This window comes from Doryrhamphus excisus, linkage group LG20 (assembly GCF_037039965.1).
Source record: "Doryrhamphus excisus strain RoL-2023G ecotype Guam linkage group LG20, RoL_Dexc_Guam_v1.1, whole genome shotgun sequence".
Classification (NCBI taxonomy): domain Eukaryota; kingdom Metazoa; phylum Chordata; class Actinopteri; order Syngnathiformes; family Syngnathidae; genus Doryrhamphus; species Doryrhamphus excisus.
This window is the reverse complement of record NC_136376.1, coordinates 14,703,854-14,717,867: the sequence shown is the minus strand read 5'-3', so window position 1 is coordinate 14,717,867 and position 14,014 is coordinate 14,703,854. Positions and strand designations below refer to the sequence as shown.

General features: G+C 40.0%; 1 protein-coding gene across 3 annotated transcripts; it reads right to left on the bottom strand.

Moving 5' to 3' along the window:
* Positions 1–185: 185 nt before the first annotated feature.
* fam135a (family with sequence similarity 135 member A) lies at positions 186–12,078 on the bottom strand. 3 transcript variants are annotated; one of them, XM_058058973.2, is made up of 21 exons: positions 11,790–12,077; positions 10,619–10,748; positions 9,976–10,055; positions 8,789–8,928; positions 7,665–7,735; positions 7,404–7,577; positions 7,165–7,291; positions 6,890–7,043; positions 5,825–5,902; positions 5,402–5,451; positions 5,043–5,201; positions 4,830–4,903; positions 4,574–4,728; positions 2,632–4,483; positions 2,390–2,550; positions 2,208–2,299; positions 2,020–2,117; positions 1,757–1,908; positions 1,585–1,695; positions 1,377–1,490; positions 186–1,179 (listed from the first exon to the last, which is right to left on the bottom strand). In XM_058058973.2, exons 2-21 carry the CDS (start codon positions 10,693–10,695, stop codon positions 974–976), a joined length of 4,125 nt encoding a protein of 1,374 aa, XP_057914956.2. In that variant the 5' UTR covers positions 10,696–10,748; positions 11,790–12,077; the 3' UTR covers positions 186–973. The 3 variants fall into 3 exon arrangements, with proteins under 3 accessions (XP_057914956.2, XP_057914957.2, XP_078655515.1); XM_058058974.2 differs by lacking the exon at positions 5,825–5,902; XM_078799389.1 differs by lacking the exons at positions 186–1,179; positions 1,377–1,490; positions 1,585–1,695; ... (6 more) ...; positions 4,830–4,903; positions 5,825–5,902 and having other exon boundaries at positions 5,034–5,201; positions 11,790–12,078.
* Between the last annotated feature and the right edge of the window lie 1,936 nt (positions 12,079–14,014).

Sequence of the window (14,014 nt, the reverse complement as noted above, 5' to 3'; positions counted from 1 at the left end):
GGGCTAAATTTAGATGTTTGTTTAACCAACATATAATTTTCTCATAAGCACTCCAGCTGGTTAAGGAACGCACCGCGCACACTGCCCCCTATAGGAAAATAATAGTCAAAAAAAATCCTCAATACAGTAATGTAAAAATAATTTTATATGATCAATTTTATTGGTCCAATATGATATATAAACATGTTTCATATTGCAAGCAATACTTTCCAGTTGAAAATCACATAAGCACCCAACGTTACCAATCAAATACTTTCCATAAAACACCATAATAAAAACAAAAAACATATGTGCTTTCTGTTGAATGGCGAGCACTGCTTACGCTCCCTGTGACAAAATGTTACACTGCAGCTTTGTTTCACCAACCCCACAGTCGGTAGATGTGCACAATGTTGCATAATGGATTAAAAACAACACACGTTTCAAAGTCTGAGCAACAACAATGCTTTTTCAAATCCAAATCTTTTCTTTTAAAAAGGATGGAAAATAGTCAATATAAAAGCAACCTGTACAAATGACAATTTCCTGTACAAAAAGCTTGTAAAATGTAGTTGTTGGTGCAAATGGATGCAATGTCTTTAAAAACCGGTGGAAAAGGTTTCCAAATGGTGACGTTATGTGCAGACTTGCCATTTTAACATTGTAGCAGCTCTAAATTCATTTCAACACCCAAATTATTTGAATGATTTCAATAAAGTATATAGAAATATACATAAATAACACTGAGAGGATAACAGAAAACTTGGCCGAAACTCCTTCCCCGACAAAGACGAAACAATGGCAGTAGAAAAATAAAAACTAACTCCTTATAAACTGATTCCAATAAAAACAGCAAAATAATCTAAAGTATCTATTTCATTAAAAAGTAAATGGTAGTAGTTAAAAACGAACTAAAAGTGATAGTCCAAGAATGGTAATTGGAGGAAAATTCAGATGTAGTGAGGTATTAACATTCGGCTGTTCACATGGTGTTCTACTGAAAAAACTTCAGGCCTGCAACAAGGAAGAACTTCTCCAGAAAGATCTCCGAATCGAGAACAGCAATGTGGGCGGCGCGACCGATGAGAGAATTGGCTGTGTTGGGAAGCGCATGGATGACATCATATCGCACGAGATTGCAGTCTTTATTCTGAAGGACAGGCAGCAGCAGATTCTCAATCATCTCAGCATACACTGGACCTGGGGACACCGTGAACACAAAACCTTTTGAAGGGCACAGAGGAGAATCACCTACCCATCCAGAAAATGAAAAGGTTGTAAACATCTAATGCATACTTCATACCGATTCTGTTGCCTCCACTACATAATGACACACAATATACATATGAATTAATTTGAAGAGTGAGAAATTACAGTTTAATAGTGTCTCATCTCACCAGTTTGTTTGTCTTTTAATGCAGTTTTGCACATCTCTATTCGAGCTGAATGATAGGGGACGTAGCGATCCTGCAGCGAACCCACCAGGACCACATTCTTGAAAAACTGCAGACCTATAAGAAACAGGTAAGTACAAACGTTGACTATATACAATCACACATACATGCTAGTTATTATGCATGTGTGGCATAAAAAATTACTACAAACCTGATTTCTTGCTGAGTTTGTAGAGAAAGGTCTGTCGAGGATCGGAGTGGTCTCGGCAAGTCAGCTGCAGCAGTGACCCTGACTTTTTCCACTTCTGCATGAACCAAAGGCCTAGAAACAACATGTTTTTAAGCAACATCCTATATAGTACAATTAAGACAATGTCACCCACCTGTATTGACCAGAGCTGAGCTGTTGTAGAGTGTGCCCAGGTGAGGGCCAGAAAGAGAAAGGAAGGTGTGCAATCTGCTCAGATAACATTTAAACCTCGGTCTGGTCAGTACGGAGCGTACAATCAGGTTCCCTAGAGAGTGGCCCACAAAACTGTAAGAAAAGACAAAAGCAAGGTAGAATGTAACTCATACAAGTGTCTGGTTAAAAAAAGTAGATGGTACTTTGGCACTATATCTCAAAAATCCGGTTGGATGACCTTACCTTATCTTTGACAGAGTGAGGTTGTATATCTGGATATACTGGACTATTTCATCCAGGAGTCTGTCTGTCATTGACTCAAAGTCAGCAAATGTATCATTCTGAGGACAAGTACACCGGTAAGCCCGGAATCAAATATCGTGTTGCTATAGGGAACTACTACTCAATAGTGGTAAGTAAGCTGCAGTCACCTGGTTTCTCTCTGACATGAGGAAATCTATACGAGCACCGGGCAGCCCCAGCTCCAGGTAAGTCTTCACCAGTCTCAGGTCTGCACTGTTGCCTTGATCAGGAGAAGGAAAAACAACATGTGGTTTTTAATACTAGCAGAGACTGAAAAAAAAAGCATGCTCTTAAGAATCACCCGCCTTACCGTCCAAACCATGAACACAAACGATGAGATGAATGCCCTCTTCACAACTTTCATCTTCCTCTAAGCTGAAGTAGGGAACACTGGATGCCAGCTCCGGTACTTCGCTGTACAGGAAGCCTGGAAGCTTTAACTGCTTCATTTCTTCCTTCGCCTTGATGAACCTGCGTGATTACATTTTAATACGTGAATGTTTATTTTTAATGTATCTAAAGCCCTGGGTGGTAAATAACAACACAACTCACTCTTTCATCTGTGGTGTAGATGCACATTCGTACCATTGCAGATTACAACAAACAGAGGTAGAGGTATGACGCCTTCCCGTGCTTTGTCCCACACTAGTGGAGGCCAGATGGGAGCATATTGGCACCTTGGATAAATCCTGCCTTTCGTGGATGTGGCCGATGCCAAGATGTTCAAACAGAAGACGTGTCTCTTGTCCAGCTGTGTCGCCAGCACTGATTGGCTCCTCATCGGCGACACCATTCACAAATGCGTAGCCATCTCCTTCCTCATAGTAGCCATTCTCAATCATTTCATGCTCACCTTCATCCTCGTCGTCCTCAACCTGAGTTCCAGTTTGGATCCCCAGTGTGACAGCAGAAGTCTCCACTGGGCTGATCTCTGATACGTCTGTGCTGGAACACGAGCCAAAATAGTTCTCTACCATGCCACGTTTTACCAGATCAGTGCTACTGGTGGCAGAGTTACTTGAGGGACATGTTTGGGGTTCACTACGAGACTCTCTAATGGCTTCAAGACCAGATGCCTCCTCCAGTCTAACCTCCAAATTACCAAGCATTTTGGGGTCTATTTCCAAATCAAATACAGGTTTTACAAGCTGGGAGTCCACTATTGTAGCATCAGTGGCAGTTTTGTTTAGCTTATCCCCAGAAAACACAAGACTCTGCTCCTGGACCACAATACTAGACCTCCTGCAAAAAACATCAGTCCCACCAGATCCTCTAGAAGAACCTTCACCTTCATCATCTGAGGGCAAGGAGTTGATAGAAGTGAGTGATGACTGAACACCCCTGGCAGTACGGGCATCTTCTGGATGAAGACACTCTGCTGCTCCAACAGGTTGCTGCACTGAACTTGACTGAGCTGGCCTGAGAGCAGAACTTACGGGGGTCGACTCGGGCTGTGGGTCAGCAATAGTTGGTTCAGCTACACCAAGATCTGCACAAGTCGGTGGGCCGGAAAAAAGCTGAGGTGCAAAGGAGCTGGACTCACTCTCAATTCCTGAGTCAGAGAGGCGCGAAGAGGCACTCGGAGCTGCTACATCTGGCAGCCGGATACAATCACTCTTTACCTGTACTGACACCAGACAGGACCGCTGGCTATGCTGTGCTGTCTCCCCCGCAGGCTGACTGGAGTAACATGCTGTATGCGTAATGTGTGGATTAGTGCCGTCGGTAGCAACATCAGTCCGAAGCGGTCTAAGATCTGTGACTTTGCCACCTTGGTTAATCGGACTTGGTTTAACCTCGATTTGCTTAGGTCCAGCAAAACACTGCGTGGGATTTTGGTTACTACGCTCAACTTGGTTATCTTTGTTCAGGGGCTGTTGGCACATAGACATAGTCCCAGTGTCTGTCTGAGGACACGCTACTGTAGAAGTTCTATTATCATTCGAGACATACTCAACAACACTCTGCACAAAGTGTGGTGAAGAGGCACCAAGGTCAGAATTAGCATTAGTCCGTAAACAACTAATAGAGTCCACCTGCAAGGCATCTTGGTCCTCCTCTAAGCTCAGAGGAGCCTCCCCTTCCTTATACTTAGTGCTAGGGTCAGTCAAAGGAGCTTTAAGGTTCTTATAACCCACCAAAACCACAGAGTCCTTGGATCCGTGTCTGATTAGCTTCTTGGAATTGTCAATTTTGGAATTCTTCTTCAGTTTGACAGATTTGCCTTTGGATTTTGGTGGTGGATCAAAGCTGTCACACCAAGTCCTATTCAAGGGGGCACATTGCGAATCAGGTGGCAAGGAGCTGGCTGCTGCAGCACAGTCTTTTGAACTGGATTTGTCTGTTTTGCTCAGCACTGAGCCTGTCCGTGTGTTGTGCAGGCCAAGCCAGGGTCCATCACGATCTGGTGAACATACAAAAAGAAATATTTGGCTTAAAACCACTCAGCAAGGCTTATGTCAGTCTATTTAAACATCAATTCTTTTTAATGGACCTTCAGTGATGGAATCTAGGTAACGATCCTCAAAAATGATAGGAAGAGAGCTGACATCACCATCCAGGTCAGCACATTCCACTGGAAGCGGAGGCAAAGATAGAAAGTAACTGGAGCTTTTGATGGCATTAGTCATCTGCTGGTGACTGTGAGCACTGGCATAGAGGGAAAAAAGGAGAAAGGAGGCACTATGACAGGAAGAACAGTACATCCAAAAGTTGGAATTTAGTATTTCAGGTGAGTCACTGTGACATACTGTAACTCCTGATAAGCCAAAGCAGACTGTCTTGGATGCTCAAGACAGAAGAAAGCCTCAGCAAATCGCCTCACCTGAAATAACAAGTATTAAGTCAAGATTAAATTTGATTCTCCAACAACAGACTGCAGTTTAATGAAATAACAATATTATTCCAAAATACATGATACCCGATATGTAGGTATTTACAGGATTTAAGAAAATTTAACTCACTCTTAGTGTGTGGTGTCCCACAGCAAGAATGGCAGCAACTTGCTCCTGTAGGGATACAACCTCCAGAAACTGTCCCCACAGAGCCATGAGCAGAGAGCAGAGTTGGGCCAGATTCATGTTAACTAACTCTGCCAACTCATCAGGGGACTCTGCTTTTTGCTGTAGAATAAAAAAAACACCACCAGAAGGCTCATCCCAGTTTCAAAATAATAGATGGTAATTCATTGTTGCAAATGACCCATATGATTAAAGGAGGATACAGTATACAGTATTCTGCAGTCTCAATGTGATTGTGTTGCAAACATGAGTTTGCTATCATTAGAGAAAAGAAAACGCTTGTATTATTCAGGAGAGCCTACCTTCACTTGCTCACATAACTCGACTAGACGGGCCTCCAAGTCGAGCTTTTCTGAGGAGACACGGAACAGTATTACCCCTGTGATTACTTTTGTAACTTATTTAGTGACTGTGAATGTCTGAGGAAGATACACGAGTGAAGAATGTGGTGTAAGACAATACTGGTGTGGAAAAAGTACAAGACTATTCCTTAGATAAAATGATAAGATCAGAGACAATGTGTTACAAAAGACTGAGGCTAAGGCAAAGACCTGATATTAAATGTGGATAAAAGAGACAGTAGGAAAAAGATGGCAGCAGCTGCATTGAATCAGCACGCTGTGGCGTTGAGAGTGCTTTACTTTCTACAGGAAGGAAACTGGAGTAAAGAGGAAAAAGGAGAGAAGGGTAGGCTGGTTTGAGGTACGGTGAGGGTCAGGACATACCTATGTAGACGTGCCTTTGACTTCGGGGATAGGGTCTTCTTAGTACTCTCTCATAAAGGACTTGCATGCTGGGCTTGGCTAGTAAGATTGCACATATAGGCATGTTTAACCTTTTATTGCTTTGTCCTTTTGGGATGGTTTAGTATCGGTCCACTGGTGCAGATTAGTTTTTGTAAGTCATAGTATTTGTGAGACATAACGGTCAACCGTGCTTGGGAGTTTTCATGATTTTGTGTACTGAGTTCACAGATGCATTTATTATTAGATTATTAATTTGTATATTGTTGCTGGATTTGTGAATATACAGAATTTCCATTCAGGTGAAAGGACATGAGACTATAGGCTCTATTTTCGTGGCACAGCGGAAGGTGGCGGAGCTTGGCGCACCTGGCGACCTGGTCTATTCTCGGCACAGGCAAAGTGCACCCGACGCAATGGTAATTTGGCTGGCGGGCGCACAGAGCACACGTCTCCAAAACCTCACAGGCATGTCATCTTACGTCAGATCAAAGATGCCACGCATAATGGGTGCGCCACGCATAATGGGTGCGCCACGCATAATGGGTGCGCCACGCATAATGGGTGCGCCACGCATAATGGGTGCGCCACGCATAATGGGTGCGCCACGCATAATGGGTGCGCCACGCATAATGGGTGCGCCACGCATAATGGGTGCGCCACGCATAATGGGTGCGCCACGCATAATGGGTGCGCCACGCATAATGGGTGCGCCACGCATAATGGGTGCGCCACGCATAATGGGTGCGCCACGCATAATGGGTGCGCCACGCATAATGGGTGCGCCACGCTGCGCTGTTCATGAAAATTGCAAAGTGCGCTGGCCACACCCCGTTGGCACAGCGTAGTCGCAGCGCAGGGCATGTTGACTGCGCCTGTGCCTGGTCTACGAAAATTGAGCCCTTAACTAAATATCAGTGCTAAAGAAAGACAACACAAAATATAAGCATGTGTGCAAAAACAAAAAACAAAAAACAGCTGAAGCAAGCATCTCTTTGCAAATATTGCATGCATTGCAAATTGATGAGCAATGTGAATGTCTTTTACCTAGTTCCATCCGATGGGAGGAGGGCAGGTCCTTGGTGATGGAGGTGAAGTAGTCAAACAGCCCCTGGTAGGCTAGTAGGAGAGTGGAACAGAGGTTTTGGTGGAGACTGAGCGCATGCTGCACACAGTGGTCAGATACCAGGAACGACCTGCCCTGAGGGATCAGGATGGAAATTTGAAGACAATATAAATAACTGGGCTCAACGTTTCCTTTATTGCACTGAACAAAAAAATAAATGAGCTTTTGAACAAAATAGTTAGGGATGACTACGTACATCTTGTGACACCTGCTTGACATAACTGCTGCCAAAGACAACATTCTCTAGAGGTGGGATGACCGAGTCTTTGCTCTGTGCTGGAGCATTGCGATTAAGCCAGGTGGTTTTCACTGGCCTTGGAAAACTAGGCAACAGAAGAAGAAGTAAAAATCCAACAGCTGTCTTACACATCCTCGAAGGAGTAAAATATTGAAATGAGAGTATTTCTGTGTTGATAGCATGGTTGGCAGTTTCACCTGATAAGTGGTTGATGTAGTGCCACTAGGGAGGCATGAACGGCGACGGAGATGACAGAAAGGTGGAAGTAGTCAAACATGACATTGATGTGCTGGTGGATGCCTTTCTGAAGGCTAAAGTGCAAACGAAGTGAGCGGCTGCTTATGTTCTGTAAAGAGCTTGGGTCATCTGGTCTATACACAGGAAACACAGAAAGCACATATAATAACCAATATGAAATAACACTGTCAAAGGGGGGACAGAAGCCTATCAACACTTACGTGTAATCGCCATCAGTGAAGTACAGATCCAGAAGAAGCTGGAAATCCATGTCACTCAGAGACTCTTCCACCTGAGATTTAAAAAGTATTTAGAGACGTTCAGTGTGTAAATGTGTACAAAGTGTGTAAGGAATGTCCTGTCTATTTGGTCAAATCATCTCACGCAACACTGCATTTATTCATCCATCCATTTTCTATGCCGCTTATGCATATTATTTGTTTTTATTAAATTTGTGAGAAACTCTTTGCTGCCCCCTTTGTCAAATACATTTTCCCCAAATAATTTGGGGAACTACAGCACTACAAAAAAAGAGTTGCGTTGAAAAGTTGAATGTGGCATATATGTATGATACAACACTGCAGGGGTCTAGTGGTAAAAGCTATTGGTAAAAGTTAAAGGTTAATTTCTCCATTACATATGACATGCTTGTGGCATTGTTTTTTTTTTTTTTTAATGTAAAACCGGGAATGTTAAAAATCCTTTTATTGACCTATGAGCACCATAAAAGTTTAAAAAAAAAGGATTACCCTCTAAGCATAATCTCCTTTCCTCCCCCACCCTTTTGCAAAACTAGGTAAAAGTGATGTAAGTGTTAAGTTCCCCATTCATTCCTTATTTGTAATTACTATTTTTGCATCATTTTCTGCATGTAAAAGTGTTATTGTTAGTTGCAACAGTAATTACAAAAAGATTAGCGAATATACTGAACATAAGGATAACGGTTTGAGTGTCACTGTCCCACCATATGGGGCCAGTGTAGTTGTAGTGAAACAAGGTCAGGAGTCTCACTGATTCTGCATTATACCAAGTTTATATTAGTGTATATATTGGTTTATATGTGTATATTAGTGTAGTAATCAGTGTGATAAATGTAATTAAGTCCTTCCCAGAGGTTAGTAGGAATGCAAGTCGGTCCTTAGGCTCAAAATGGTTGAGGACCGCCGCCGCACTACAGCATAGGTCCAACTGACTTTAAATGCAGGATGGCAGCAACCTTGTCCTAAAAATACTGACCTCGTTTCAAAAGGGGAGAAGTGAATTTTGGGTGTTTTTTTTATATACAGTCTATGGGTCAGAGGTAACAACAGATCATGTTTCTATTTGGCCAAACTGCACAACCCACCTTCTTCTCATCCAGCAACATCATGACTTTAAAGACCAGCACATCGTTGACAACAACCTCTTCATTCTTGTACAGAATTTGAAATGTTTTGCTGGAAATGACATCGTCTTGGACCGAAGCAGGGAATGCAAGATCAGAGCCTGGACAAAAACCATGTAAAACATGTAAAAACATTCAGCGGTCGTAGCCAAGATGGGTGCTAATGTACTTGTGTAACACTTCATCTGTTGTGAGTCAACATTGAACCATTACTGTGGATGAGACAGTACAAAAGGCCAAGGACCCAAACATCCAAAATTCCTCCAATTGGACTGATGTATATATCGTAGTATCAGGGATGGTGTTTTGTTGATTTTACATTGTATGGAGGTTAATTTATTATTATGATTATTATTGTTTATTAATAATGGGCGGCACGGCGGTCTAGTGGTTAGCCTCACAGCTAGGAGACCAGGGTTCAATTCCACCCTCGGCCATCTCTGTGTGGAGTTTGCATGTTCTCCCCATGCATGCGTGGGTTTTCTCCGGGTACTCCGGTTTCCTCCCACATTCCAAAAACATGCTAGGTTAATTGGCCACTCCAAATTGTCCATAGGTATGAATGTGAGTGTGAATGGTTGTTTGTCTATATGTGCCCTATGATTGGCTGGCCACCAGTCCAGGGTGTACCTTGCCTCTCGCCCCAAGACAGCTGGGATAGGCTCCAGCACCCCTGCGACCCTTGTGAAGAAAAAGCGGTAGGAAATGAATGAATGAATGTTTTTTTATGTAAAATCCTTTGAGGATCACTAGAGTAGATATATGACTTACTGTATTATTAACTCAGTTTTGTTAATTTAAAAACCAAGATTTTTGTAGGAGGTTTCGGCGACAAGAGAAATACAGTCACCTCGAAAGGGGATGAAGCGTGGGCTGAAAAAAAAAACCTGGAACAAAAACCTGACTGCAGAAGAAACCAAGACCCTGCCTTCTCAAACTTTCTTTATATACTGACTATACAACATTCTCACAATTAAGACTGTAGACAAGCCTGTGTATTCATTCATTCATTAAATTTCTACCGTTTGTCCTGACTAGGGTCGTGGGTATGCTGGAGCCTATCCCAGCTGTCTTTGGGCGAGAGGTGGGTGCAGCCACAAGTCTGTGTATTAAAATATTATTTTCAACAGCCATGAAAATGAATTTACCGCTTGGGTGAAGAAGACTAGCTTCAATTTTGTGCGGGACCCGGGGTGGGATCTTCAGACTGGCACGAATCTGGTAGAACCTGAAAATAGAGACATTTGAAATGCTGGTATGAGATACGAGCCCTGTTATGTTTGTTGTCCAGTCTCCCAAGTACAGGCGCAACCCACACACTTACTTCCAGTGTCTTCATTTGTAAAATGACACTGAACCCATTCCTCAATAAATAATGAACACTTTCTTTTTGCAGTCACTCATGTAGAAAAGCTGAGCACTGAGGTGGAATTTCATTTCACCACGAAAGACAAGGCCCACATGTATAACATCAACAGCTTCAAAATGTTTGCTACATCACGTTCCATCCTTAGGTTTCCGATAAACATATCAGATGCTACCCCCTTTATTGGATCTGTTCTTTGCCACTTCAAATACTATAGAGTCTATACATGATTATGGGGTTTTATTTCATGCCTACAGATAAACAAGGGATTATCATATATGACAAGCTCTCGTGACATTACAGCTTTTCTGAAATACATCTAGTAAAATATATTTGAAGAAGCATTAGCAGATTACCACCTGCTGAACACAAGCCAGAAACAAACACAACAATGCACTGACAATTCAAATGATACACTAACTCACCCTCTTTGGAACAGGTCCACATTGTAAAACTTGTGGAGCTCCACCGAGAACTCCGCTGTGGCCTGAACTTCAGTCATGGTGGTCTCTACAGACTGGGATGCCTTACATCATCTGGGACACATCTGATGGCCTGTTTAAGAAATCAGACGCCACCAGGGCTGATCACAAAAACAGCAAAACTAGTATGATCCAAAAGAATGGAATTTTTGACTAACTCTGTTGCGGTTAATAAAAAAGGCAATTATGTGAGAAAATAGGGGGAGACAGAATAACAAAATAACACATCGAATAATATTCATAGAATAAAATACATAAATAAATACAATTGCATGATTAATTATTAATTTGAGCAAGTATCAAATTAATTAATCCTCCAAAGAAAATTAGCACATTAAGGCCATATGTGGCAAAATTCATTTGAGGCTTTTTGACACACATCCTTGGTGTAAAGCATTAGCTACTATGTGGGTTTTAACATCTGTAGCTTTTAAATGCATAAAGAAAGGTTAACACACCCCAGTTATATTACCAGGTGTTCCTTTTTTAATTTTATTACAAAACTGCAATTATCCGGTGCAAAAACAAGAGACCACATCCAAACAGTCTGATATATAGTACGATGTTATCTTTACAAACAAGCTTTTCAAAATCCTGGTTTGTGTAGTAGGCCGAAAAATGTCAAGTTATCTGACCAGTGTAATAGATACCTGCTTTAAGTATTTCTATATTCAAAAATACCAACGTTATTAAAAGTAGGACAGTTAGCCAAAATAGCACTCGTCGTTAAGTAAACACCGAGTGCAACATTTAGCTTAGTTACAATTGAAGCCAAAACATGAGCGACTAATTTGACTTCTCTTAAATAAAACCTGAACATTAGATATCAAATAATTGAGCTATAATTAACACTTAATTTACACTGTTAATGGAAACGTACAACTGCTATGTTGATAATATTGGCAGCAGTATCATGCTGCTACAAGTGGGGAGTGACTCCTCAAGGTTCCCTAAGGGCCCTAATAAGATGTCAGGTACCGTCATCAAAACAGTTTACACAAACGTCCATAAAGGTGTAACATCAGCCATAATCGATGACCATTGTACCGACAAACTAGCTAGGTTTGTACAAGCTAGCAGGCTAACATCGGCTACGTAGAAGCTAATAACTCACCATTGCGCTGGGAAGCTAACATTAGCTAGCTAACCAATGTTAGCTCCGATTTCAATCCAGATTTCCTCTCTTGTTTCTTTCGCTCCCAGGTCCTGACTGAAAAGTCTTACTAGCTCAACGACTGGTCCACCTTCTGACAAACCACAGAGGAGAGCCACGCATGAATGAAATACTGGCCATTTACACTGGAGAATAGAGATAGCTTTGACTCTATGTGAGTGCGTGTCTATGAGCGACTGTCAGACTCAGTAGCTAAACGTGTACCCGTTGACGAGGTTGGAACTATGCGTTCATTTGTGCGTACACACTAGAGGCGCAGTTACGGCGCACATATTTATCCTTTTCAATGGAGCTTGGACTACTTTTATTGTAGCATATAATAACAATATGTTTATTTATTATTATTATTATTATTATTATTATTATTATTATTATTATTATTATTATTATATAATATTATAAATATGATAATAATTGTTATTATTATAAATATGATAATAATTGTTATTAGTATTATTATTATTATTATTATTATTAATATAAATATAATAATAATAATAATTATTATTATTATAATAAATATAATAATAATTGTTATTATTATTATAATAAATATAATAATAATAATTATTATTATTATTATTATTAATAATATAAATATAAATATAATAATAATAATAATAATAATAATAATAATAATAATAATAATAATAATAATAATAATAATTATAATTATTATTATTATAATTATTATTATTATAACATATTCTTATTATATGCTACAATAAAAGTAGTCAAAGCTCCATTGAAAAGGATAAATATGTGCGCTGTAACTGCGCCTCTAGTGTGTATGCACAAATGAACGCATAGTTCCAACCTCGTCAACGGGTACAAAAATATAATAATAATAATAATAATAATAATAATAATAATAATAATAATAATAATAATAATAATAATAATAATAATAATAATAATAATAATAATAATAATAATAATAATAATTTTCTTTTGTATTAAATAATTTTTGGAGGTAAAATGAAAAAAAATCCCTCAAAGAGAACAAACATGCAATGGCGGGTCTGAGCAGGATAAATAATTTTGGACAGTGGCCTTGTAATGTTACAAATAATCGTAATACAAATAGCATATACAGTACCATATTTTTAAATACCAAATCCCATATGGTCATATGGTCTTTGACACTTCCTTTTGACATTTTCAACTATAAAAGATGTCCATTTAATGCATAACAATTCACTTTAACACAGACTGGGAAAGGCATGGCTTATTTTTAGCTCTCGCGTCACACTTTGCATATATATTCCATAATATTCCATTCCATTTCCTTCCACTTATCCGGGTCCAGGTTGCCGAGGCTGCAGTTTCAGTAGGGAAGTCCAGACAATATAAGATCATAATTATCATAATGCAATAAGCTTACATTTAATACCTACAAATTACTACCTATATTTACACAATATTGCTGTGATCAAAGCTTTGATGTGTTTTTCTGATGATTTTTCTGATGATTAATAACTATGTGATTAAAGACAATGGAGGAGCTCTGCATTTACTCAGTGCAGTGCATGATACACAGTTATGAATGCAGGGCTGCATTTTGGAAGCAAATCGCAATATGTAACTGGAGAAATGAAGTATGATGCAGGAGAAAAACAGTTTGAAGAGCAAACAATATTGACTCACACCTCCAAGTAAAAGTAAAAATCATCATTACTTGAGCACAGATGGTATGGCAAGAGTCAAAAGGTAAAGCAAACTATATTAACCATTGTTAATAAATGTAGTGCCGTAGTGACCTTCCTCCTGTAGCTGCTTATATAAGGCACTTATATCTTTAAGCACACAGTCTCGGTCTGCTATAGCTTATCTATATTTTATGGAACATATCCTGGTGGGCCTCAACACTGACATTGCTCAGTGAGAGAAATCCAGCCCTGTTTTCCGTTAAATTTGACTCCTAGAATAGTGCAATACAATAGTGTACACAGTGTAAGATATTCTTTCTAAACTTGATGAAGAACTTTAACTTGATGTTTGTGATGCTTGAGTTGGTCACCTGTCCAGACACAGTCTCAATTAAGTTCTTGTTTTTTAATGCACAAGATTAGACACATCCAGACAATCCAGAAAATGATATGTAAATGTTACACTTAGGGGGAAAAAGTGGGTTAATAAATTGACAATAAAAGCATAAATACTGC